This window comes from Triturus cristatus, chromosome 6 (assembly GCF_964204655.1).
Source record: "Triturus cristatus chromosome 6, aTriCri1.1, whole genome shotgun sequence".
Taxonomy (NCBI): Eukaryota; Metazoa; Chordata; class Amphibia; order Caudata; family Salamandridae; genus Triturus; species Triturus cristatus.
The window spans coordinates 1686825304-1686851688 of record NC_140589.1 but is presented as its reverse complement, the minus strand read 5'-3'; the positions used below and the strand labels follow the sequence as shown (position 1 = coordinate 1686851688).

Genomic DNA, 26385 nt, shown 5'->3' with positions numbered 1-26385 from the left:
ATGTCCATCTAGTGTTTCTACTGGAATGTATTCTTGATTTGAAATCATGACGTATACTCTTTGAGAGTCTGGTGAACTTTAGGTGCTTCTACTGCACTATCCATAAGTGCTACGGCCCCAATCTTGTTCCTGCCACTTTCTTTCTTTTAAAATGAACTTTTGAATCTCAATTTTACTCTTCCTTTCTAATTGGAATTTCACATTTTTGTTCACTCTTCGGTCTAATATATTCATCTTTCCAGCGATATGCAGTTTGTCCGCCTCTTTCTGTTCTCCTACAGAGACCTGCGAAGAACAAAATGAATAGCTATTGGTATATTGATCTCAATCTGGCTTTCAGGCTTTTTTTTTAATGGTTCCTAAAATTATAACCACCATTTTGTTGCATTCCTTCTGTGGAAGAGATCCAGTCTTTATTTTCTGTTTTGCTTTCTGCTTCTCTTCACCTTTTAGAGATTTTTTCCTTACCCAAACCCTCTGTCATTTTTAGGCCTAAGCTGCTGTTATGAAAAACTAGTACCCAGGATATCTCAGTTTACAGAGGTATATATTTCTGACATAACTTGAGGTAGTTCACTATCTTGCACAGGAACAGCAGCGAAGTGCTGTCACATAGCCAGTAATGCCGCTTCCCTTAGATGTTACTAAGAACCATTCAAAGACCCTGTCAAAGTTACCAATCAGCTGCCTACCCAAATCAGTGTTCTTGTGTTTGTTTTAATATGTCTGGTAATACTACTAAAGAGCCTGTACCATTGATAGTGGTAAACACATAAGCAAATACTGTTCCCCATGCAGTAGTCGTCTGCATATGGTACCATGCCAAAAGAAACACACACAGTAATATCCTATGTTTATCTTGAGTGTAGTGCAGATATAGATCACTTTCAGTTGATAAGTTTGTGAGCAATCCAAATGAAATTTCTTTGTACTTGGTGGACATTTGACCCATTTATTTTATTTATTTATTTATTTGTGGGTTTGTATAGCGCTAGAATCGACTCCAGCTGGAGTATCTCTGCGCTCATTTATTGTATTTGGAATAATTGCATTGACACAGGCACCTGCAGGAGCTAATAAATAACATACTACAGACGATCGGAGCTAGTATAAGTTACCTACAGATGTACGCTAATTCTGTTAACAACATCTTAATTCTGAACAGCAAACAGCTGTGTCAGGATGTGGTGTATAACAAGCTAGTAGTGGCCATGTAGTGCCTTTGTAATGTGTTACACTCTATTTGGTAATTCCCCCTCAAACCATGCTTGATGTTCTTGGAAACCTGTGAGGACTTGTAATGTAGCATATGCTTCATAATTTGCTGATTTAATAGCAACTCTCTGTTATGAAATGTCTAGTTGTAGGAAGTGCAGTATCAAAATCCACCCATGAATAAAATATTTCAGAGGGGTAGTCAACATATGCCAAGATTACAAGCATTACTATGCCCCCTGCGTCACTGAACCTTTTTTTTGTATTTCGGAATAAATTCAAAATGATAAAAACAAAATGGAGGGGAAAGCGTTTATTAGTTAAGCTCATAACAAACTCTTCATCTCATAGGAAGCCTCTAACCTGAGAGGAAGGTAACCAACATTTCAACAAACGTCTGTTAGAAGATTTGACCAATTATTACTGTATGTCCCCCAACAGTACTCAAACTTTATCCCTACGTTGGGCACCAATGATACGTTTTTGAATCTCTAAGGCAAAGAGGGCCCAAACATGGATACATGTAACCTTTCTAAAATGCAAGCTTTGCCAAAATTCTAGTTATGAGAAAGAAAATGCGATGGGCTGTAACCCGCACTCCCACCAACTCCTGTTTGGGAAAGATGTGTTGTGAGCAGTGATCAGTCCTTTGAGACTACAGGATTGTTTATATGTGTGCTCAAGAGCCCTTTACCCACATGGACGAGAACACACAAATATACCACACTGTATACTTTAAAAGTAATTAATAATTTATGCCCCAGCCTAGTTCCGTTTCTGTGGTTTCATGTTATCAGCAAAATGAGCAGAATTGTTAAGGCAATAACTGAAATCAATGATAAAACATGGCAACATATTTGATTTTATTTGTTGCAATCGATGTTGAAAATCCCTACCAGGTTTTTAGCACCAAGCTAAACCTGCATTTCCCAAGATTCTATGCTGCAAGTTTATTACAATGGAAAAACCTACCATAGAAACTCTTTTGGTTTTCAATTCAACTGTCCAGACAAGGCCTACCAGTGTCTTTGTTTTCCATTCTGTGCTCAGAAGGGCGCAGGTAAAGAGACTAGTGGAATGCCAGCCTGGGGCCTTGGGTCTAGAGCGCTTCAAACCTTGCTTCTCTCAAGCTGCCCGGAGAGTCCTCTTTAATGTTATAACTATGAATTCAGTTTAAATACATTTCCAGACACTATCTTAAAGCATCAAATCTTGTGGTGAGTGGTGCAGACTATTTGCAACCATTAGCATTTTCTGGCTTATTCTGTTAGACACCTGTTTCAAACCTCCATTTAATAGATTCGATGAATTAATTTTATACTATCATTATGAAACATGGTAAATGAATATCTAATGTACCATGCATGTAATATTTAATAAATGAAAACATACACTTACATATGAATAAATAAATGAATGCCATGAAAACAATGGGGAGCGCACAAACGGCAGGCAAATATGAAATACATAACTGCTTCTTAAGGCAACTCTAGCATCGTCCTTCCAGTTCCACAAAATCACCTTTCTCCCCTTCGGTGGACGAGGCGTTAGCCTTGTGTACTGATGGAGACCCAACAAGTTTCTACCTTCGACAAAATTCCCAAATCTAGAAGTCCATCCTTAGTGAAACCACAATGGCAGTGTAATACAAAGTGGACAACTTCAATTTTGTAAAAATTTAAATGCAGCTGCCCCATATGCATATTAAAGATCTCAGAAGGGATTATGTTTTATGTATCCCTTTCTTAACAAGCTGAAGTAAAAACACGTTGTTGCCTTAGCCACCTCAGTAATATACTAAGTGATGTTAGAAGCATGTAACAATGACTTGTAAGCTTTATTATGTAACATTCCAGCACTCTGACTTGAGATTTACTCTGTTCGTGCCACCCACATGAGTAGATTTCATCCTGCCTCCAGAAGGATTTAGTTCCACATAGAAAATAGCAAAGGAAATTGAGTCGATCATCAAGCCTGGAGCTTCAAAACTGCAAGATTCCTCAACTCATCCCTGGGGTTGATCTCCTAGTTGCAGAACTTGCCACAATATTACTACATGGAACAACTGAAAGAAAAACAGACAGTGAGCAAAGTGTAGCAAAACAGGTAGAGGATATAATAATGAAACTCATGTTGTTCCTGAATGGCATAGTTTACCAAAGAGACCATGTCCGAAACCAGGAAAATATAGCAATGTTATGTCACAACTGCAGTGTTCTTATTAGGCATGTCCTTACCAGATTTTCTCAAAGCAGTGTTGATTCCAGTAGCTTGAAGTGCAATGTTTAAATATGTGTCCATATATCCATCAGTTTATCATCCAAATTTTCTGTTTGTAGCATATGAGGTAGTATATCTCATGCACCTCTTTAATGTCTTGCCGCCCAAAGACTTTCTAATCCTGTTCATGTTATTGTATGCATTTCTAACCTTTTGCGATGTGTGCAAACATGATTAAGCTTATTTTTATATCCGCTGTTCTGTTTTGCTTGTGTCCAAACCTCTTGGCTGGATTAGTAGCATATTGCTATTTAAATATTTCCAATACGTATAGTTTTAATTTCTGTAATATTTATTTTTAATTGTGTGAGTCTGTTACTGGTGTATTTTTCTATTCCACTTTTCTGCATGTGCCTAATTTGAAGGCTTCTGTAATAGAATATATCTAGTTCATGACAACCTCCTTTCATTCCGAATATATCATTCTACTGCTCTCCGAACGTCTGTAAGGACTAACTGATGTACTGGTGCTTTGATCATTAAAATGAAGCAATATGTGCTCTTGGCCGAAAGGCATGGATTGGCTTGATAATCATGCTCATGTCGGGGGGGGGGGGATGTGAGGAGGGGGGGGAGAAGAAAGTCATGGAGCGTGATGTACCTCCCACCATTCCAGTTCATCAACTACACCTCTGTAGCCATCTATTTTTATAGTTACTGGCAGCCTCCTTGGGTGCAGCCGTTCCCTTTTCCTCACACAGGATACCAGTTCCCTCTGACAACCAGAGCACAGCATCTGCCAGCACCAAAATTAAACCATTTTGTTGATCATCAAATGGTCTGAAACAGTCTTGGAGAATATGAAAGAGATTCTGGAAATTTGACCTTCCAAGATTTGCCCCATATTTCATATTTGCACTTCTAACCTGTGGAGCCGGGTTGCTTTCTACTTTCCCCTTTATTTAGGCAAATGCAAATCTGAGAGCCATTGTGGAACGCCTAAAAGAAAAGGCAGTCTTTCAGCCAGTTCTACTCTTCCTCTATTTCGGCATCCTTTAAATAAGTGCTCCTCATGTCCTTGAGGGAAACCATGACAACCCGCTATGTCCAGTTCTTTACTCTTTCGGTTTCGAAGTGAGAAGATTAAGATTGCGTTTTGTCTACATACTGTTTTTATAGAGTTGTGGGTGGGGTGATTGTATATGCAACAGGCAAGGGCATGAAATGAAAAGTGGGCTCTATTAAACCTTTGATTTTTATGCGCATTTTAGGTTGAGCCATCCAGACAGCGTAAGCTGTGTGGTTGTAAAGCATCTATTGTGGGCTTATCAAGAACTTATAAGGACTTATGACCCCCTCCACATTGCCTACACTGGGTTGGCTCTATTTTCATTCATTGCTTACTGCTTATTCAATGGCTTTCCTTGTCCCCAGCTTGTCGGTTTTGTGTTTTGCCCTCTCCTGGACTATAGCTTCTTTAACATCACTGTGATTGGCTGGCTTCTCTCCTTCTACTGCTTACTTTTAGGGAACTCCTTTTTTTTTCTTTTTGGTTACACTCCATGAGAGTGCACGTTTTCCTTCTCTCTTTTGTGTGCGTCTCTTCAATGCCAAATAACCTTGTGCTCCATTTTGCTGTTGTGTTTTGCAAGCTCTTGTGTGCTTCTCCCCACCAAACCTCTTGCTTCACCTACGGTCCATGTTGCTCTCCCCTGTGTGCTGCTCTACCCGTACCCCACCAAGGTGTAATGACCAACCGCTAATTGCTGCCTTCCCCTGCTTTAAAAAGCACATTTGTGCTGCTGCTTTTTATTTTTTATTTACTGATCAATTTCGGTTCCAGTAATTAAAAAATATAAAATGGCACCAGCATCCTTGTACCTTTCGGGAGTATTGTCTAAAGAGGGATGTATACATACAGGCGGAGCATATTCCAGGGTTGACAGAGGGTTGTGTGTTGGTTTTCTTTTCCTTAATTTGTTTATTTATTTAACTTTTGGCTGTACTGCACAGCATTGTGCTGATGCTGTGCAGCAGCACTAGAAGGCATTGGTAAAGTCAATGGGTCCACATTACCATGACCAATGTATTTTATGCCCTACTTTCTAATTTCAAAGATCAAGAAATGTGGATTTTCCACAAACTGGTAGGCAGAAAACCTGCATTTTATTTAACGATAGGTGCTAATATGATGCAGTATCCTTGATTGCCACAGCAGCTCCTTTAACCACTTCCCCGCTCATGACGGAACCGTTCCGTCATGAGCCACGGTTGCCGTGTGCTCATGACGGAACGGTTCCGTCATGCCACGACCGTTGGCGGCCACTCAGCCCACGCGGCACTGTTTCCCCGCCTGTACGGGGGGACAACGCAACTGGGCGGAGTCATGACGGAACCGTTCCTTAATGAGCACAGCTCAACCGTGGCTCATGACGGAGCGGCTCCGTCATGAGCACAGCGCCACCGCGCTGCCCCCCCCCCGCACCCCCCAGCGCCGCGGCGAAATTCCCGCTGCAGCGAAGGGGTTAAAGAACACAGAACTCTAAAACATTCCAGAATTCAATAATAACATTGTGCAACCAGACCTCCCTCTTCTTTTACACTGGTTACAAACAAATGGGCAAATTAACATTTAGTGTATAACAATAAAAACACTTTTTCCTCCTTTTCCTTCTGCAGCCATACTCCATCTTCTCCTCTTCTGAAGGTATCAAAGTACCTTGATGCATTCATTTAGCTACTAGACACCACAAATTAGCACTTTAATGGGTTGGGTAAAATGGGTGGGATAATATGATCCTCCGTGTCTTTAACAAAATACAGATTTTCTGCCCACGAGATTGTGGAAAGTCTACATTTTATGTCATGAACTGTATGCCAATATTATGCAAGTTTAAAGTTTATCAATCAAAAAGCTTTGATGCATTCTAAACAGCCTTAAAATAGATTTGGATAAAAGATAGTATGAGACATAGTCTTCACTCAAAAAAAACCCTTCTGGTATGTACTTGTGACCTGAAATCTCTAAAGCCATTACAGCTGAAAGCCTCCTAAACGAAATCAGACAAAGTAACATCAATAACTTCAAAGAAAGATTAGTCAAATCCAAAAATTCATTGTCTGGCCAACGTGTTAATTCTTGAAGGACAAGATCCACATCCCACAGGGATGAATACCTAGGCTCTGGCGGTGCTTTTAACCACACATTTCTTAACTATCTTTTAACCACATCTTGTTGACCCACTGGTAAACTATATGTCAACTCATGTCCTGCAGAAATTGCAGATCTACTAATATTCACTGAACTGTACGATTTCCCTTCTAAGAACACCTCGGTTGGATAATTCACTACCTCCACCAAAGGTGCTGATACGAGATCCATACCCAGCCAAACACACCACCAATCCCATCTTTTCCAAGCCAGCCTATATGCCTTTGAAGTCTTTTCCTTGATGAGCTTTGAAGCTTCCAACGATAACCCTGACACCTGCCAGGCTTTCCCAAAATCAACCAAGTCATCAAACGTAACTGCCCTTGCAGTACCAACTCGTACCTGTCTCCCATTGTATTCAGTAACCGGTTGGGAAAGATTGGTAAAAGTACCGGATTGGCTACCAACATCTCCATGACGTCTCAATACCAAACCTGTGATTGCCAAAACGCTGCTATCAACACCTACTCTACCTTCTCTCTTTTCACTTTCAACAGCAATCTCTGGATCAAAGCAAATGGCGGGAATACATACCCCCGAACTTGACTGCAACCCTCCAGAAAAGCACCCACCACACCTGCCTCCGAATCTGGTCTCCAACTGTAAAACCTGTTTACTTGAGCATTCACCCTGTCCACTGAAAAAGGCCCCACCTGTCGCTGATCAACCTGAATGCCTCCCTGTTCAACTTCCAATCCCTGAAATCCTGTGTCTCCCTTGAATTCCAATCTGCCGTAGAGTTCCTCATTCCTTGTATGTATTCCACCTGAACCATGATATCCTTGCTCAGGCAAAAATGCTAACACTCCTTTGCTAAATCCGCTAAAGCTTTGGACCGTGGTCCTACCAACTTGTTGACGTAACGTACTGCAGAGACATTGTCCATTTTCAATAGAACACAACATTTCACCTAATCCCTGACCAAACATTTTATTGCAAAGGAACCTGCCAACAAATCTGAATAATTGATGTGCATCCTCTTCTCCCGGCCAGTTCATTTTGACCCCGGTCGAGTAAAGAACCACATCTTTCTCCCCAGCCCTGAAGACCGGCATCCATATCTATCGCTATATCCGGAACAGGTCTGAAAATGGCACTTCCATTCCACGCTTCCAGATTTTCCAGCTACCATCTCAATTCTCCTCTGCATCTACCTGAACTCTTTGTGAGTACCTCTCGGCGTCGGAAGAGGCGCGCTTCAGCGAGGCTACATTCATGGATAGATTCGTTCTGCGCCGATTCTATTGCGCGGCCAGGGCGGCAATTGAGGGTTTCCCCCTTGAGCCTGCTTCCTTTGAACCCCTTACCATTATTATTGACAGAGATACGGGGGCCCATACAGTCTCGAGGCTGTACAAGGCGTGTGCGGCTTTGCTCCCTTGTGCGGAGGACCGGGCGCGGGCGGAATGGGAGACGGACTTGGGTAGGCCTATCACGGATGAACAGTGGACGGCCTGCTGTAAGGTTACTGCTACGGTGTCTCTGAACAGTCGTCACAAACTCCTTCACTATAAATTCCTCCGCCGTTGGTACGTGACCCCCGACAGACTCCACTCCATTGACCCTGCACGACCTCACCTCTGTTGGAAGTGCTCAGCACCACATGCAGACTTCGCACACTTGTCCTGGACCTGTCCGAGGCTGCAAGCGTTCTGGACACAAGTCTACAAGGTCTTGGAAGACATGTTAGAGCTTACACTTGTTCCCACTCCGGAGGTGGCGTTGTTGGGCTATACAGCAAATTTCCCTAAAAACGTTCGTAGGTTGGCTGCTGTGGATCTACTTCTGGCTAAACGAGAAATCGCCAGGCGCTGGGGGGATAGACGGGCCCCTACGGTCCAATCGTGGCTCACTGCCATGGCGTTTTGCAGCACGAATAGCGAACTCTACTTCAGTCTCCTTCCCGCGGCAGCGCGTCCTAGGGACATCTGGGGCCCTTACAAATCCTACATTGCAGGCCTCCCCGGCTCCCCCTCTTCGCCCACACATTCCGGTATAGTTCCAACGGGAGTAGGGTAGGCGAGGTGACATGGGCGTTGGGAGGCTGGGGACGTCGAGATCAGACTGGGATGGTGTGTTCCATGGGGCGTTTGTGGTGGGGGGTGGTTGGCATGGTATGCACATGGGTAGCGGACTATGCGTGGAGGGAAGGGGTGGCTAGGGACCATGGACATGAATAGGCGCTGTCAGTCTCATCTGTTTCTGGTTGGGCAAGTACTGATGGGGGAATGAGCAAGGGGGTTCTGATGTTGGATGCCACTCATAACTTACATATATTGCAAGGGAGCTGGAAATGTTCTGATGTACCTCAATACTTTGTCATCGGTGAATGCACAGCTAACATTTGTGTACCGTTTGATTTTGCAAATCTAAATAAAGCTTTAAAAAAAAACGAAAAAAAAAACTCTTTGTGAGTACCTCACCCCTTTGCGCAGATAGTCTACCTTCAACTTCTGAAGTGCTCGATAGTGTAAAGGAGCGGGAAAAAACACCTGGAAGGAAGCTGAAAACTGGCCTAAAGCCCTGGCTATTTGCCTCAACGTTATCCACTCGCACATCAACATCCTCCTAATCTCCTTGCAAATCTTTTTTTACTTAATCCAACGTCCAAATCTGAAAACCCAAAAACACTGTCTCCTTTGCTGGAACCAAACACAACTTCTTCCTGTTTACTACAGAACCTAGATCCTCCAAAACTCGAACAGCAAGTATTGTGTGCTTGTCAGCTAATTTCCCTGCTCTGTCACATAATCAGGATGTCGTTCAAATACGCTGGCAGTCGTACTCCTCTTGTCCGTAACCATGCCACTATTGGCTACATCACCTTTGTGAAACACCAAGGAGCTAACGTCAAACACAACGGTATGCATTTGAATCTCCACTTTGTCCTTACCACAGAAACATCAAATAATCTCTCTGCTCATAACACATCGGGACTGTCAGATAGGCATCCTGTAGAGCTCATCTGGTGAACTAATCCCCTTTCCTTGAAAGATCTCTCAACATATGAATCCCTTCCATTTGAAATGGTTGTATTGGACCCATTTGTTTAACTCTTTCAAATTTATGACCGGCCTCATTCCCATGTCCGTTATCTCTACAAGTAAAAGGTTGCTTATGGATCCGGCTGAAGTTTCTCTTGCCCTCGCTATGGCCCCCTTTCTGGCTAATTGCTGTACCTCCTGCTCCACCAGTCTTCCTGTTTTGAAAAAGCAAAGTTCTTGGATGCTTTTCCTGGACTGGTTCTTGCACAAAATCTATCCCCTCACTGGCTGTAACAACAGCAGAACCTTGGGTATCTCTTTCCATCTGTCTAAAAAAAGGGCGAGTCTGCACCCAATTTTTCTGGAATACTCCAAAGGTACTTTGCCATACGTACCTTGTTGCCTTGCCCTTCTGTCTCCTCTAAATCTATCTCGTCCCCTGCCTTAGGGTATAGAAGCCGGACATCTGGTAGCCAGATGATTGAAATCCACTGGGTCTATTAGCACGCGCAATGGAACTTTGCATGATTCAAAACCATGGCCGGGAAATCGATCTCACATACTCCTGGCCCCACCAAAAACCTTCCTAATGTCCCTTTGCACCTTTTTTAATATAATTGAATGCTCTGGCATACTGAGCCATCTCCTTCACAAACTCCTCTCCAAAAAGAAGACCCGTAGCCTCCTGACCCGACTCCTTGCCTGCTAGCTCTGCTAACTTTGGGTCTATTCATCAAGAGCCTTTTCCTGCGCTCCGCACACAAAGCTGCGTTAGTGTTCGCTATGGGGATCCTTAACCTGAATCGACTAATTTTTCTTACCCTTTTCCTTCACCCGTTTCCTTTCCACTTCTTCCTCTTCAGAGGAATCAAAATCTGCTGAGCATGAAATGACAATATCTCCATTTCTGGAGGACTCCTCACAGATGGTAGCTCTGTGATCTCCCACTGTGTCCTTTATAGCCTTGTCACTCAACTCTGTCCAAGTTGCCTTCTGTCCACTTTTCTGTGAAAAAGCCCCTTTTTCCTTACCAACCTTCTCCTTACGACTGGTTTTGTTACTGATTTTGCTTTCTGTCTACTTCTTACAGCCGTCGCTTCTCCTGCGACCTCCTCAACCGACTAAAACTGCTCATCCTCCATCCTATTTCCAACCCTTCCCTCCAGTTAATCCATACAATCCTCTATTCTTTTTCCTCACTTTGTTGCCAACACAGATACCGCCTTACTGCCTGCACCTTTTCTACCACATCAGAATTCTCTATGATGTCTAACTGTCTGAATTCACTCAAAATAACCTCTACAAAATACCTGCCAATTCCTAAAATATTCCTAAATGTCAACTATCAAAAAGATTCCCAATCCAAATCTCAAGACCACATATACCAGCATACTTTCTTTCACCTCAACGACAAACTGACAGGAAAAAATTATCTTTTCCTTTCCTAAAAATGGCTGATATGACTAAAACCTAAACCTCTAACTCCTTCTCAATTCAATATGGCCGCCTGCGGCCCAGACGTCCCTACGGTGGCCTAAAAGATAGATTGCATCAACTCCGCTCTCAACAGAGTATTCTGTATAGCGCGGAGTCAACCCGACAAGACAGGTTATTAACCCTAATCCCAAATATTTGAATTTAATTTCAGAAATTAACTCCTCCCTCTGCCATGTCAGAATCGAAAGCAGGAGAAGAATACTAGGTGCTTGAAGCATCTCGCACCCGCACCGGACATCAGCTCGCGCCCAGCCCGAGCTCAACCGACTTGCTACGCTTGCCTGCCTCAAGTTAAGAGGCACTTCAAATTGTCTCTCAGCTTGCGGTTGCCTCACGCAACGGAGAACGTCTCATGCCTGCGCCGTTGAACAATACACGGCGCATCGAGTATTCCTTTCTTAACAAAATACATAACCGATCAAATATCTGCCGCCCATCTCTAAAATGTATATAAATAAAACTAGTTCCCAGCCATGAAAGCCAAAAAATACTTGTTCAGCGACATTATTAAAATTACACATTCATGCAACTAACTGCGTTATTTGCCGTACAATATTATTACTCAAACGTCAAGCTTAATAAATCATACATTCAAATCAAATTCATCTGTTTCCAAAAAGGTCTTCCCAATGAAGAAACTGAATACATGTACTTATCTTAGCAGTGAGCAGCAGCAAAGAAGGGAGATGGCTACCAGACAAGGGTTATATGGAGATTGGGATGTTCTTGGACTCCTATTCAAAGTTCTTTTTAATTGTTCACTTTACAAAATCCTCTAACTTCAGTCACAGAAAGAAAAATAAATGTAGGAAGCCAAACTGTCTTTTGACCTCTCTCTGTGAAAGCCAGCAAATGTGACCAGATTTAAAGGCATCTTTATTGCTCTTTCACTTTGTGAACAAGCAGAACACCTGTTGTCAGCTTACCAGAACGGGCTAGTAGTCCCTAAAAATAGCTGGTCCTGAATAAATCTTGCTCCGCATTGCGAGTGGATGATTCGAGCCTTGTTTAATCTTTCCTTGTTCCTGGAGCCCCGGACTCTTCAGTAAGTCTCAAAGCTTCCCTAGTTTTCTCACTATTTTCCTGAAAATGCCCTTGCCATTAGGCTTGAGTGCCCCAAACTGACAAGGTCATGTACCTCTCCTAGAATCTCCTTAAACACAGGGAGTAACACTGGAAGATCCACAGTCCTGTCTAGCTTAATTGGACACCATGCTTGTGATCTCCAAAGAGGAGTCCCTATTGCAAGTGTTTATTTCCATTTGTGTACCATCAGAGCCACTCTAGAAATCATTGCAAAGGAAGGGAATGCATATGGATGGAGTTCCCCCTCCAATCCTGAAGGGAGGCGCCAACCCATGACAAATCTAGGTCTGGGCTCAGACTGGAAAAACATCCTTGCACGTGTTTTCTACCTGCTTGCGAAAAGATCCACTTGAAATGGACCCCACAGCCTTTCTAGCTCCGGAAACACTTCCCTCTGTAGTCTCCAGTCGCTTGTGTCAACCAAGTTCCTTGAAATCCAAGCTGCAGCACACTTTGTCAACCCTGGAATTTGTTCCACCTCTATTTATACATCCCTCTTTAGACAATACTCCCAAAATACCATGACCAAGTATGCAAGACTGTTCAATTCTGGACCCCCGCCTCCCCCTCCCTCCCCCGTCCCAAATTATTCACATCTCACTGCTGAGACATTGTCCGTCTTCAATAACCGTGAGCACTTGGCTGTCATGTCTGTGAAACATTTTATGGCACAAGATAATGCGAACAGGTCAAAACAATTAATATACATCCTGCTTACCTGTTCTGTCCAATGCCCCACAGTTTTCACAGAGCAATATCTCACACCCCAACCATCCAATTTTTATGTCCGATGCATTATAAATTCTGCATTTACTCTAAAAATTGCATGGCTATACCAAGCCTCTAGATGCAAGAGAGGAATTATCTTGGCGGTTAAAAAAATATAAAGTTAGTGAAATATCCTGAGAGTATTTCAATCCATTTCTTAAATAGCCTGCTTTCAGTCTTTGTAAAGCACAAAGTAAGAAGCCTGGAAATATTGTTTGAATAGTTGAAGACCATTAACCCACAATACGTGCCAACATTCTTTAAAAATGTTTTTAATTTAATTCCCACGTTTTCAGTAACCCTCCGTTATTCTCTTCAGTTTGTCCCTTGGAATATTCAAAATTCTGTCCACCACGACCACCACAAAACCCTAAGAGCAAAGTCTCTTGAAGTGGAATCATAGTTTACTTTTTCCTGTTCACTACAAATCCCAGACTCAAATCCCAGACTCCCCAATAATTTCACTGCCTTCTCCTGCTCCATAGTCAGTATATCGTCCAAGTGAATTATCAAACTTCTTCTCCTCTCTCTGAGAGAAGCTACTACTGGATGAAGAACCTTTTTGAACCCGAACGTTCAGACTAAATGCTGAAGGGAAGTCAAAAACATTTCTACAATTTCTCATCCCAATAAAAGCTCAAAAATCTCTAATAACATTCCCAAATTGGAATAGTAAGATGAGCCTTTCTGCAAGATCTTTCAACAAATGCATGCCTTCCATCTTAAAATGATAGTATACTACCCAATTGTTTGTGTCTTCAGTTTCTAAGACGCATGGCTTTGTCATTCTTTTCCACCAGAAAAATATTGCTAATGAAACCTCTTGACTGCCCCGCCCTCAACTCCTATACAATAGCTCCCTTTGTAATTGGCTCCTTGACCTCTTCCTCCATCAGATTTGGTTGTTCTGTATTGAAACTTGACCTCTTTGGTAGTTGAACTTGAACTGGTTTTGCCACAAACTCTGTTTGAAATCCATGAACTGTTTCTAGAACCCAAGGATCTTTTGTTAGTTGAACCCACTTCCAATAAAATTGAGCAATTTGACATGTCTGCCACCCAACTTTAAGGGAAAACACAGGGGTCTACACTTATTTATGGAACCTCTGTAACATCTCTCTCCACGGGTGCCTCTACTCCATGCCCCACTGCCTTTCAGGGAATATACTCCCACATTGGTATCCTTGTTGTCCCTGATAGGGTCTGTATCCGCTTGAAAATAAGCTTCTCGTGGTGCCTTGTCCATGGCTGGGGATCTGACCCCTTGTTCTACCAGCCATTCCAAAAACTCTGACGTTAAGACCTTTTTAATGTCTATTTTAGATTCTTGTAGAGAACAAAAGCCCCCGCCCCAAACCTAGACCCATCCTTTATACAAGAATCATCAAAAAGCATACCCTTTGTTGCCAGGCCCTCGTTCAAGCGTCCTCTATCAGCTTAGTGTATATTTTTAAAAGAATACTCTTACAGTGTTCAACGGACAAGACCTTGTTAGCGTTCCCTAAAAAGCACCCACAGGTTGAGCTCATTGCCTCAATTCCTTGACATCCAGTTGTTTATTATTAACATAGGCCTCCTGCCATCGAACATCTTGTCTTTTTATATATTTCTGGGCCTTTTTCTTGCACATCTTGTGTGCCCTCCGCCCCATCAATGTCTGTGCAGTCACAGAATTCTTGTTCTGCCCTTGCAAATTTCATTTTCTTAATCTGACAAAGACCATACTCAGTGTGATTTCTTTTACAGGTAATTTTAGCCCCTTTTTAGGTTGGAGCCTGCCAGATAACACAGCTGTCTGGTTGCATAATACTTCATTGGGACACGCAAAAGCTGGCTTAGGAATACATTACGCCCATTGCTTACTTTTGGCTTTGCCTTTTGTCATTTACATTTCCTTCCATTCTATTTGCTGGATTTATTTGTATTAGCCTGTCTAGCTTGAATTTGTCCCTCCCGTGGAGCATAGCCAGTTTACAGCTTTGTTTTCTTCCGTGTGTGCTTCATTTGCGTGAACTATTTTTTCTCTTTTCATGAATCATTCCATTAGTGCATACTTCCAGCTATCTCTCTGTTATGCTTCTCTTCCCAGAGCTGACTCTTACACTGTGCTACTTTGTACACTGCTCTCCACATTGCTGTCTTGGCACCCCTGTTCCTTTCTTTCATGTGTGCTTCTATACCTCTCCACCCCACCTTTATTGCTCTCTTTCACATTTGTGTACTGTGCCTGCCTTCTTATTTATTTATGTGTGCCGGGGTTGCTCACGCTTTCCACCCCTAAAGCTGCCGCCCTGGGAGGTAAGTACAGGCTTCGTAGGAGCTGCTGGTGCAGACATTTCATTACCAGATGGTGTGTTGTGGTGCCTGCAGTAGAACAATGTCTCATTCCCAGCACCCCGTGCTTCCAGTGAGCAGGGAGGCACACATGGTTTTATGCTTTGGAATGGATAATGTGGGCGCTGCAGGCGAATGCCATACAGTGCCTGAGAAATGACAATCTGGCAGCGCATGTGGAGCCTGAGTGTATTGTATTCATTGGTAACAGTATATAGCTGTTACTGTGTTGTGTTAGCCCTGTCTTCAGTACTAGCGGAGCCTTTGCGTGTCAGCAGGAAGGTTGCCGTTCTGATAGTAGTGAACACGGCTGCAATGGGACCGGGTCGGTTATTGCTGCAATGTGTGTTTACTCTGGCTATTATGTTAAGACAGTTTGAGCGCATAAACTGGGTGCATTACTATTTGCGCACAAGCATGACTGTAGTCTGGTTCTTCAGGGAGCAGGGCTGTGGCTTCAAGGTTAATGGAGACGTGCCTCTTCTCCGTCGGAGGGTCCTAGGGCTGGAGATGATTCCTCTTCTCACCGCGGACTCCTGTGTCTTATGAGTATTTCTCATCTCCGGTACTCGGGACCCTCACTTGTTGATTAGATGAAGGCAGACCTCATCCCCTGTGGTGTTCAGGGAGTGCATTCCTGTAATTCGTTTTGTTTGTGACCTGATGAGTGGCTGCTGTGAGGCCTGAGCTTATTATTACTCCGTGATTCCATGGTATAGTCCATATTATGACCTCATTAAAGGAAGTCTCATCCATTCTGCGCCACCTTGTGCTCCAGCTCCAGTATCCACGAGAACTCGCCCAAAATGTATGTAAAATCTGATTTACCCTGTTAACATCTTTATTATCTGCCAGGTGTTGATATTGTGTATTTCTTTCCTGCTGTTCTGTATTCTCCCTTATTCTGCCTCGTCTCCTGGCAGCATTTACCAACCAGTGTCTCCCTTCTACAGATCCTAGATCGTTAATTCTTCAAAAGCATTGTGAAGCAGGAGAATGTGGCAGCTCAGTTGGTGTGGGAATCAAAAAATGGGGGTTGATTTATTGCCCCAGCAGCGGTCCTTTAGTGATCGGTCACTGGCCAAAGAGAGGGTTCAGTGGCAGTGTTGAGACTGGGAGCATCCATAGCTGCAACGTTTTCTAGGTCCCTGCATAATGTATTCGTCTTGTCCACATTTCTTTTCTTCTCATCACACCTGGGCCTGGGAAGCTTGGCAAGGCTGAGCACCTTTTCTCCCCAGGGGCCTGGGCACATTCGTTTGCAGGCAGGAACTGTCTCCCTGGAATCTGGACAGTTAAGGTCACATTCCATTTAAATCCTTTTCTGCTGCAAGAGTGAGCTGCTAAGTGGTCAGTTCCCATCAGTACCCCCAGACAGCCCCTTTGCTTTATAGCAACAGCAATGCTTACTTAATTTCTGGGTAAGGGATGCACGAAACGTTCTAAAACATATTTTATAATTCTCGAGAAAGATGAGTCGGGCACATGCATCCTGCAATTCCTACCTCTGTATGGCATAGTTCTACTCAGATTTCTGCAGTTTGGTCATTAACCCATTGAAATGATATAGAGGTATTAGAATCTGTGATTTGCTTGTTATAAAAAGATAAATGTAATTTACTCATTATACTATTGAGCTGTCTCAGTAAGATTAGAATGCAACCTGCAGGTTGCGTACATGTTGCAGCATTGGTTGTATTATGCCACTAAGAAAACTTACTGAGATATGAACCTGTGGCTCACGCTATACAAAGTTCTCTGCAGCAGGTGCACTGCCCTGCAGAGATCTCCGTGGCCCTGGAACTTGTGACTTTCAAATTACATGCAGTTGGTTACACACCCATGGATCTTCATAAAACCTTGATCCATGGGCCTGTTTGACCACAATCCGTCGCATTGGGATTCACCTGAAGGCACATACTGAGGTAAAGTAATATAATGCAAAAACCAAAGGAAATGATGGACGGAGTGTTAAACATTGCAAGCACTCACCCCCAGTCAACTGATCTGGGTTTAATCCATCACCGTTCTTTAGCCCACTCTGCCACCCCAGTTCAGACATAGCCATATGCAAATCAGTCTAACCCTGTGCCTCATGGGAACAGTCCAGCCCGAACTGCCAAGCCATGTCTTCCCTGGACCGGAAACAAGCTTCCTGTCTATATACCTTGCCAAAGATTCATAAGGACCTCCCTTTTCCACCAGGGAGGCCTATTGTGGCAGGGATAGGTGGCCCTACAGAACGAATTTCACAGTATGTCGAAGTGTTCCTACATCCGATGGTAGTGAATCTGCCATCATATATTAGGGACACGAAGCATATTTTAAACATATTGAGTGATATTACGTGGGAATCAGGAATGAAACTAGTGTCGTTGGATGTTGTATCACTGTATACGAGTATACCCAACGATCTAGGTCTGAAAGCTATTGAATACTTCCTGATGAAAAAACCAGCTAGCCAATGGGGACATACTCAAATGTTATTAACAATGACGGATCTTATATTGTCAAATAATTATTTTCTATTCAATGGGGAATGGTTTAGGCAAACCCAGGGAGTGGCTATGGGTTCAAAATTTTCGCCTGCTTTCGCGAATCTATTCATGGGCTGGATGGAAGAATCAGTGATATGGGGCCCAGCAGGTATTCACTGGAATGATGACATCTTATATTGGGGACGATATATAGATGACTGTCTTTTAATATGGACAGGAACAGTAGAAAAATTAAGTGGATTCATTGACTATCTGAATAGTAATACTATGAATATCAAATTTACTTCCTGTGTGAGTTCAACTAATTTGGTATTTTTAGATGTGGAACTGTTTATAGACAATGATAAAATCTGTAGTAGGATGTATCGTAAGCCTACGTCCTGCAATGCTATTTTACATGCGGGCAGTGCGCATCCCAAACATCAGATCAGGGCAATTCCATATGGAGAAATGTTACGGGCACGGCGCAACTGTAGTGAGGACAACCAATTCAGAGAATGTATAAAGGACATGGAAAGGAGGTTCACCCAAAGGGGCTATGATAAAAGAGACCTTGAGGTGGCGACACAGAGGGCTCTCAAGATAAAACGCGCATCCACCTTAAACCCCAAAAAAACTACAGACAAGTCTAATATGATTAGGATGATAACGGATTTTAATCCCATAAATTCAATTCTCTATAAGAGTATGCACAAGCACTGGCATATCCTGAAGGCGGATAGGATGCTACGGGAATTTCTGCCAGATAAACCACAAATTACATACAGAAGAGGGAGAACATTGGGTACAATTTTGAGTCCAAGTTACCCGAGAGAGGCAGAGAAGGAACAATGGCTTACCCAAATGAGTAAGGTTTTTTTTAAATGTGGTCACTGTGGTATGTGTAAACATGCGAAAGACAAAACTAAACAATTTCAGTATAATGGCAAACAAGTATATGACATTGTGACTAATATTAATTGCAGTACTAAATATGTTGTATATGTAATTAATTGTATGTGTGAGCAAATATATGTGGGAAGCACAATAAGGGCTCTTAAAGACAGGATTGCTGAACATTGGAGAGCTGTAAAGAATAATGATCAAAGATATCCAATTGCGGAACATATACAAAACTGCACATCACAAGGTTTACACAAGTCATTTAAATTTTGTGGCATTGAGCATGTTAAGAGGGCAGCGCGTGGAGGAGACAGAGAACTCGCACTGCGGAGGCATGAGGCAAGATGGATCATGCGCTTGAGGGCCGTGGAGGATGGTCTTAATTATGACCGTGAGTTACAGTATTTCCTAGGAGAATGAGAACTCAATGGAGGGGTCAGTTGGTGAAAAAGAATGATTGATAAGTGGATTAATGTGCTGGCTTGTTGGAGTTGCGATGTTTCCTTAGGTTGGTAGCTATTTTCTAGCTGTATGTGTCATGCAGTTCCTAGTGTTTTCTGCATAGGCACATATTCGATGTTATACTGTATTAGGAATTTGGAAAATAAGAATTTTAAAAAAAGAAAGATGCTCTTGTTTTATTTAATCTGTGATGACGGTGGAGTTGGCACTCAATGTATGATAGTCTGGAATAATGGATTGATTTCACTTAGTATTTGGAGACACCACTTTATTTATCTGTTGCTATAACAACAAACTATCTACTGCGGTAATGTTTTAAGATTGCTTAGTTAAGACAGGCCTTATTTTTCAGACCATATTATGGTATGCGTTTATGGGGAATTTAGAAACTTAAATTATAGGTATGGCGGGGTATAACTAAAAATATTATTTATCCGAATTATAAAAGAGTTCTGAATCTGTTTCAATTATATGTTCGAAACATTTCCTAAATGGCGCCCGAGTAATGCGTTCTGGTCTCCCTTGGTAATATTGAAACCTATCCAAAATGGCGCTCAGTAAATTACGGATTAGTCACCTCGTTTATGTTGCTCTTAGGGATAAACATTTCCTAAATGGCGCCCGAGTAATGCATGACTGGTGTCCCTTGGTAATAATGAAACCTATCCAAAATGGCGCTCATTAAATTACGAAGTAGTCACCTCGTTTATGTTGCTTGTAGGGATAAACAGGGTTAGGAAACGCGACGCGATTAGACACGAAGACGGTTCCTTATCCGGGGACGGTGTTATTGCAAAAAGTAAGTAAGATGAGAGATTTATGAATGATTATGGGGGGATGCCATGTAGTAATGTTAGGCTTCTTATTAAATTCTGGTGTTTATCGTTATTCATAGGTCTCCGTACTTCAGAGACTTGGTTTACATATTGGAGGAATACTGCTTAAACAAATGCGTTAATGGTCACATACAGTGTGCACTGAAATCAGGTGAGACTATATTTGAGTCTTTTTAAGACATGTGGCCTGACTGCCATAATAATTTTTAGTGCAGGGTCAATTAGAGTTAAATTTGTATTTTAGGTGTTGGTGGATAACAAAAACGACCATTAGGAAGGAGATACGGATATTATTGAATTCAAAGTGCTTTAAGGTATGTGACAATAATAAGAATATTTGGTGTTTATCCTCGCCATCCTTGCCTCATGTATTCCGCAGTGTGTTTGACTAGGTGTTTTTTGTACTTTTTTGTACGTTTTTGGAACTTAGGAGACAGTCACACAAGATTAAGGTACCTATTGGCTTTATTTGGAGGCATGAATATGTGATGTGGTTTACTGTTGGGAGAATGGTGCCATCACGAATGTGTTTATTGTTTCACTGTTACAATGGTGGATGATCTTTTTGAGTGAATATTCAATTGATAGGTTTAATTCCTTAATGAATTAATTTTATATATATTTATGTGATTCTAATATTAGTGTGTTGTCACACAGCATGTTTTTCCTTTGCACATGAAGTAATGTGGGCTATGGGATATGAAACAAGTGAGTTTCTATACTCCAATGTATATTATTTATTGCTTCCAGCCCTGAGGAAGTCGCATGGGTTAATCCCTATCGACGAAACGCGTTGGGAGTGGAAGAATGTTATGAATAAAAGAAGTTTGGAGATTCAAATGAAAATAAAGGAAGAAGAGAAGCCCACTACAATGTGTATTTAGTTTTGTGACAGTAACAGGAAACGTTGTTGGTTAATTTGCGAGTGCTTCGACACGAGAAAATACATGAATCAATTTTTGGATTGTTGTTTAGAGGATTAGGGTGCCTATCCTCAAGTTGAAAGCACCGCATTAAGATAATTGTGGATTAACATTATTATTGGTGTGAAATTTTGCTGGTTGCGCGTTCTTTCCCTTGACACCCATTCTTTTGTTTTTGTCTCTTCAAAGGAGCCAGACTGGGTCTTGGTGTCATCAAGGTTTGCCTACCCTTCAGTGTCATGATAAAGGTAGTCCGTTTAATGTGGTTGCCGCTGCGATACATTTCCTCATGTTCACTACTGTAAACCAGCCTAACACTGATTCTTTCTGTTTCTTTTGTGCCATTTTATATAGCGCCAACACCACCCAGAGGTATTTGAGTGCTTTACAACCGCACCAGTTCCTTTACACAAGGCCACATTAATTTTTGTACGCACGGGGAGTTGAATTGATTTGCCCAGAATCAAGGATGTTAAGCAGACTCCGAAACTCAAACCTAGTTTCCCAGCTCCGTAGTCAGCAGCTGTGGCCATTACGCCACATCCTCTCCCTAACCTCGCCCTCAGTTCCACATTTTTCGAATTATGGCCAATTCACTTACTATCCCAGTGGCAGCCCACATTTGCTATTGGTTACTCATCAACCTCCCGTCCGTAGCTGCTTGCCCCACTGAACTCTGTTGCACAGCTCCCCGTCGCCGACTCTGCTTTAAAAAAAAGTTTGTGCAGTTTTATAAAGCGCCAACACCACCCGAAGGCATTGGAGCGCTTTACATTATCACCAGTTACTTTTACTTTTCACAAGGACACCGTAAATTTATGCAAATCACTTCATCTTCCCGTGGCAGCCCGCATTTGCTTTTGGTTGCTCAACAACCTTCCGCCCGTCGCTGCTTGCCCACGCTGACTCCCATTGCACGGATCCCCATCCAGATCCCCATCCTCCCCATAATCTGCTTTTCAGATTTATTTGTGTGCAGTTATATGCAGTGCCAACACCATCCAATGGAATTCAAGCATTTTGCGTTAGCACCAGTTATTTTGCACAAGGACACATTCATTTTTGTAGGCATGGGAAAATTAAATGATTTGTCCAGAATCAAGGATGTTAAGCCGGCGCCGAAATATAAACACGGTTTCCCAGCTCCAAAGTCGGCAGCTCTGGCCCTTACGCCACATCCTCTTTAAAGAGGATGCCACATTGTTTCCCTACCCTCGGCCTCAGTTCCACATTTTGTGATTACGTGCAAATTACGTAATCTCCCTGTGGTTGCCTGCACTATCTTGTTGGTTGTCCGTCCACCTCCTGCCTGTCGCTGCTTGCCCCCGATGAACTCCATTGCACAGCTCCCGTCCTCCGACTGCTTTTCACATTCTTTTTGTTCAGTTTTATGTAGCGCAAACACCACCCAAAGCTATTTTGCGCCATTGTTGCTTAAGTTGACTTCTCTTCAAAGGAGCCAGACTGATTCTTGATATCATCCTGGTCTGCCTGCCCCTCAGTGTCCATGACAATGGTGGTCCGTTTAATTTGGTTGCCAATGCGATGTATTTCCTCATGTTCACTACTGTAAACCAGCCCAACATTGTGAGACTTTCTGGATTTTTTTGTACAGTTTTATATAGCGCCAATACCACCAAAGGTATTGGGGCGCTTGACATTTTTCATATAGTTGTTAAAACACAAACCGAACTTATTTGTGAACAGGAGCCAATGGTATTGGAGTTCTTTAAGTGCTCACCAGTTACATTCCACAATGACACATTAATTTTTGTCGCTGATCCTACTTTGATGATTTATTTTTTTCTCCCCTTCATTTTTGTGCTCTCCCATTGTGGCTTGCCCATCTCTCCATGTCCTCCTGCTTCCCTGCTTGATCCGTCCCTTCACTACCTCCCTCGTCGCTGCTGCTTTTATTTTATTTTTAGTACGATCAGATTGTATTGGTGCGCTCGTTCTGTCCTCAGTCTTAACATGGTCTCTCTTGTACACATGCACACCATTTAAATGCATGCGTGTGTACATAATCTAATGCATTTTGGTAGAAAGTTGTTAAAACATGAACAGCACTGTTTTTTTTTTTTTTTTGTGTATGATCCGATGGTATTGGAGCACTTGTTCCGTCCTCCATCTTTCCATAGTGGTAACACCTGCTGATGGTATTGGAGTGCTCTAAGTGCTCACCAGTTACATTACACAATGACACACTCATTATCGTACACAGGGGGGAGCATAATTAATTTACACAAACGCAAAAAGATTCAAACCCGGTTCCTCGGTTCCCCTGTCAGCAGCTCTGGCTATTAACGTGGCATCCTCACTTTACTTCAAAGGTCATCCATTGTTTCCCACTATCACTTCTAAATTTGTTCAGCAAGGTCCCGTCAACACCAAACAAGCATTGGCAAAGTCAGTAGATCTCGGCGGTGCCTGACCTATTGGCCTTGTCAATGTGAATGTTTGTTTATAGCCATGTTGTCCAGCAGCACATCTGCTGTCCAGCATGGCTGAAAGTAACTGAAAAATGTGCTATGATGTGGCCAGCGCAGGCCACGTCTTAGCGCTTTCTTGTGTTAGGAGAATCCAGGCAATAAACTCAACATGGGGGAAGAGAGACTTGCCTTCGGCTCGACATCCTGTAATTGTGGGCTTTCAGTGACATTTAGCCATGCTGAACAGCAGATGTGCTGCTAGACAACCTGGCTAAAAGCCATTCACATTAATAAGGCCAATAGCTCGGGCATTGCCGAGACCTATTGGCTTTGCCAGTGCTTGTTAAATTATGGCACTCACAGCAGATAACACAAAACTAAATCACCAGTGAAACCAGGCCTGACCAAAATGAATAATATGTTGTTTATACCTCGCAAATATTTTACAAACCTCTCGCTCAACACTAATCCGATGACAACCAAGCAGCTCCCAATAAAGCCACACATTAAAATCTTAACATAAGGCACAACTGCAGCAATAGAATAACATGTGACTTATCTGTGAGAGCAGCAGCAATAAAAAAGGCAGAGGTCTGGTTGTGGAGTTTTGTGTTCTTTAAAGGAGCTTCTGTGTGTTATGTCAGTAAAAGATATTGTATGATATTGAACTCCAGGGGCCAGCTGTATAAAGGGTTTTCCCCGTTTGCGAACTGGAAAAAGCCTTTTGGGATGTATCACCCCAAAAAGCCATCGCAAAATAAGGTATGGCAAAATGCATGATTCCCTATTTTGTGAATGCATTTAAGGATTCGAAGTTGCGATTCCTTAAATGCAATTTTGAAAGCACCCAAAATTTGCGATCTGGCCTGAAGGAATTGCAAATTACCACCAACTTAATGGTAATTTGCGATTTCCTAGAAAAATTTACTTTTTTGCATTTTTCTAAGTGCCATGTGGCGCACATATATGCCCTTATGGCATGTATGCGTGCCACTGGTGCACACATGCATATTTCAGGGGTGCAACAGGGTGTTCTTTTGGCACCCTTGAAATTGCATTCGCAATTTGCGAGTCCCTTTTGGGTACTTGCAAATTGCGAATGTCTTCCCCTTCATTCCAATGGGCTCTAGGCCCATAGCAATGAATGGGAAGGTATTCCTTAATTGCGAATCGCAATTTGCGATTCGCAATTAAGGAATATGTAGTAAGCGCAATTATTATTGCGAAACGTACATACTTTGCATTTTGCGAGTCCTTAATAGCGAGTTGGTTAAAGTCGCTATTAAGGACTCGCAAAATGATACATCTGACCCCAGGTCTTTTGTTAAATTGAGGGAATGCTCTTAAATGGAGAGAAGAGGAAACCACTTTAGTTTTACCACTGCCTCACCGTCTCAATTTTTACTATATCTTCACTGCTCCAAGAAGAACAAGTTATTTATACAGAGATGGCAAAATGTTGGAGAGGTTTTTGTGATCGGCTTGCTAATGCCCAGAACTAGACAATACACCAGTCAAGTGCCCTTCTGAGATTATTTCACATACATCCGTGGAGTAACACCTGGCCACTATTGAAATCAAACCTTTAAGGGATAAGGATTTTAATTTGTTTACCGTGATCTGACCATGACTATTAAAATCCACTTTGAAAAACCTCTCATTTGTTAAGGGAAGGACTTAAAAAAATGTTGTGATGTAAATTATATATTTTTTCTTCTGGTGAAAAACAAATTGAATAATTTAATGAGTTTAGAGATCATTGGTGTTTTAATTGTATACTTTGAATTAAACTTGTTGTTTGAAGTTCAGAAAATACACAACTCTATTGGCAAAGTACTTGAATTTCTCTGATTTTAAATGCTAGCTTTGACACTGAAATATTTTTTTTTTCTGTTAATTGAAGGTCACTCCATGCTACCTCGTCATTTGCAAAGTGTGGGCAGGAACTGGGTAGCCCACTTGGAGTTCCCTCAGACATCTTGTTGGAATTGGAACTTTTTTGCTTATCCATGGTGGGTGGGAAACCCCTTTTGGGCCCCATTTCCACATGTCAACAGTTGGCCTCTTCCAGTGGATTGGAAACCTAACGTTTTGGGACCTGTCAGGAGCAGATTTCCGTTCCAGAACTTTAGGCCTTTTAACACAGCACAGAACTCTTGGCTTCATCTCTCTCATTCCAGCATGGATTCTCAAGGCGAAGAGCCTCAATATAAGCGGAGAAAGATCACAGATGAAGAAAACCTTAAGGGAAACAGCAAGTCTTCCTCACCAAATAGGGAGGACGCTTGGATGCCCTCTCCACTTGAAGCATCCAATTCTCAGGCCGCTGGGGAAAGTGAAGAAGTGAATCCAGTTCAAGAGGGAGATCATGCCCGTTCTAGAGGTGATGTACCCTGTTATTTGCTGCCTGTGTAAAAATGTTCGCATTCCGATACAACTTAAATGTCATAATGTGTACTGCTATCGCATGTTTTTTTTAATTTTTATTGCCAGCTTTGTAATATAAATTATGCATAGATTTTGTGGTAGGGTCAATGAGCTTTTGTATGTTCCAGACACTTAAGAATTTCAGTTGGAAAGCTATTTAAAGAAAATCTGCACGGAAGAAAAGTTGTATCTTGTTGTTTGATAAAGGTATGTTTTATATGCTTGCTTTTCCTCTACATTGCTAGCAGACAGCAATCATGAATTCATCACGAAGAACCTCCCTGAGAAATGAGCCCTTTATATCGCTGAATACGTATGCTTGTGGGGATGGCTTTCAATAGTGGAGTTGGGCAAGCCAAATAAGGGTTGAGCCTGCTATGATCGAAAGGGACTGCTGAACAAAAAATGACTGCAGCTTAACTCACAGAATCTAAGTGATTTCAGTTGTATGTGCCTGCATTTGAGCTGAGCTGCAATTGGTGTGCATCTTACTGAGGACTTGCTGGAAGTCTGAGTCTTCTTTGTTGAGCTCATTCCATGTAATTGAGTTTCTGACCCTTTCCCTCTTTGCTGTGTGTTGGCATAAGGCAGTGGTATTAACATAACCTTC

The 26385-nt window shown here is 42.3% G+C and overlaps 1 protein-coding gene across 8 annotated transcripts in view; it reads left to right on the top strand.

Moving 5' to 3' along the window:
- ANGEL2 (angel homolog 2) overlaps positions 1–26385 on the top strand; it is a 402703-nt gene that overhangs the window by 123617 nt on the left and 252701 nt on the right. For 6 of the 8 annotated variants that reach the window (XM_085612886.1, XM_085612885.1, XM_085612889.1 and 3 more), the window contains one exon: positions 25252–25731. In XM_085612886.1, the coding sequence (XP_085469012.1) occupies positions 25252–25731 (480 nt within the window). Of the gene's footprint in view, positions 1–21105; positions 21165–25251; positions 25732–26385 lie in introns of all 8 variants that reach the window. The other 2 variants (XM_085612891.1, XM_085612890.1) reach the window with 1 other exon arrangement.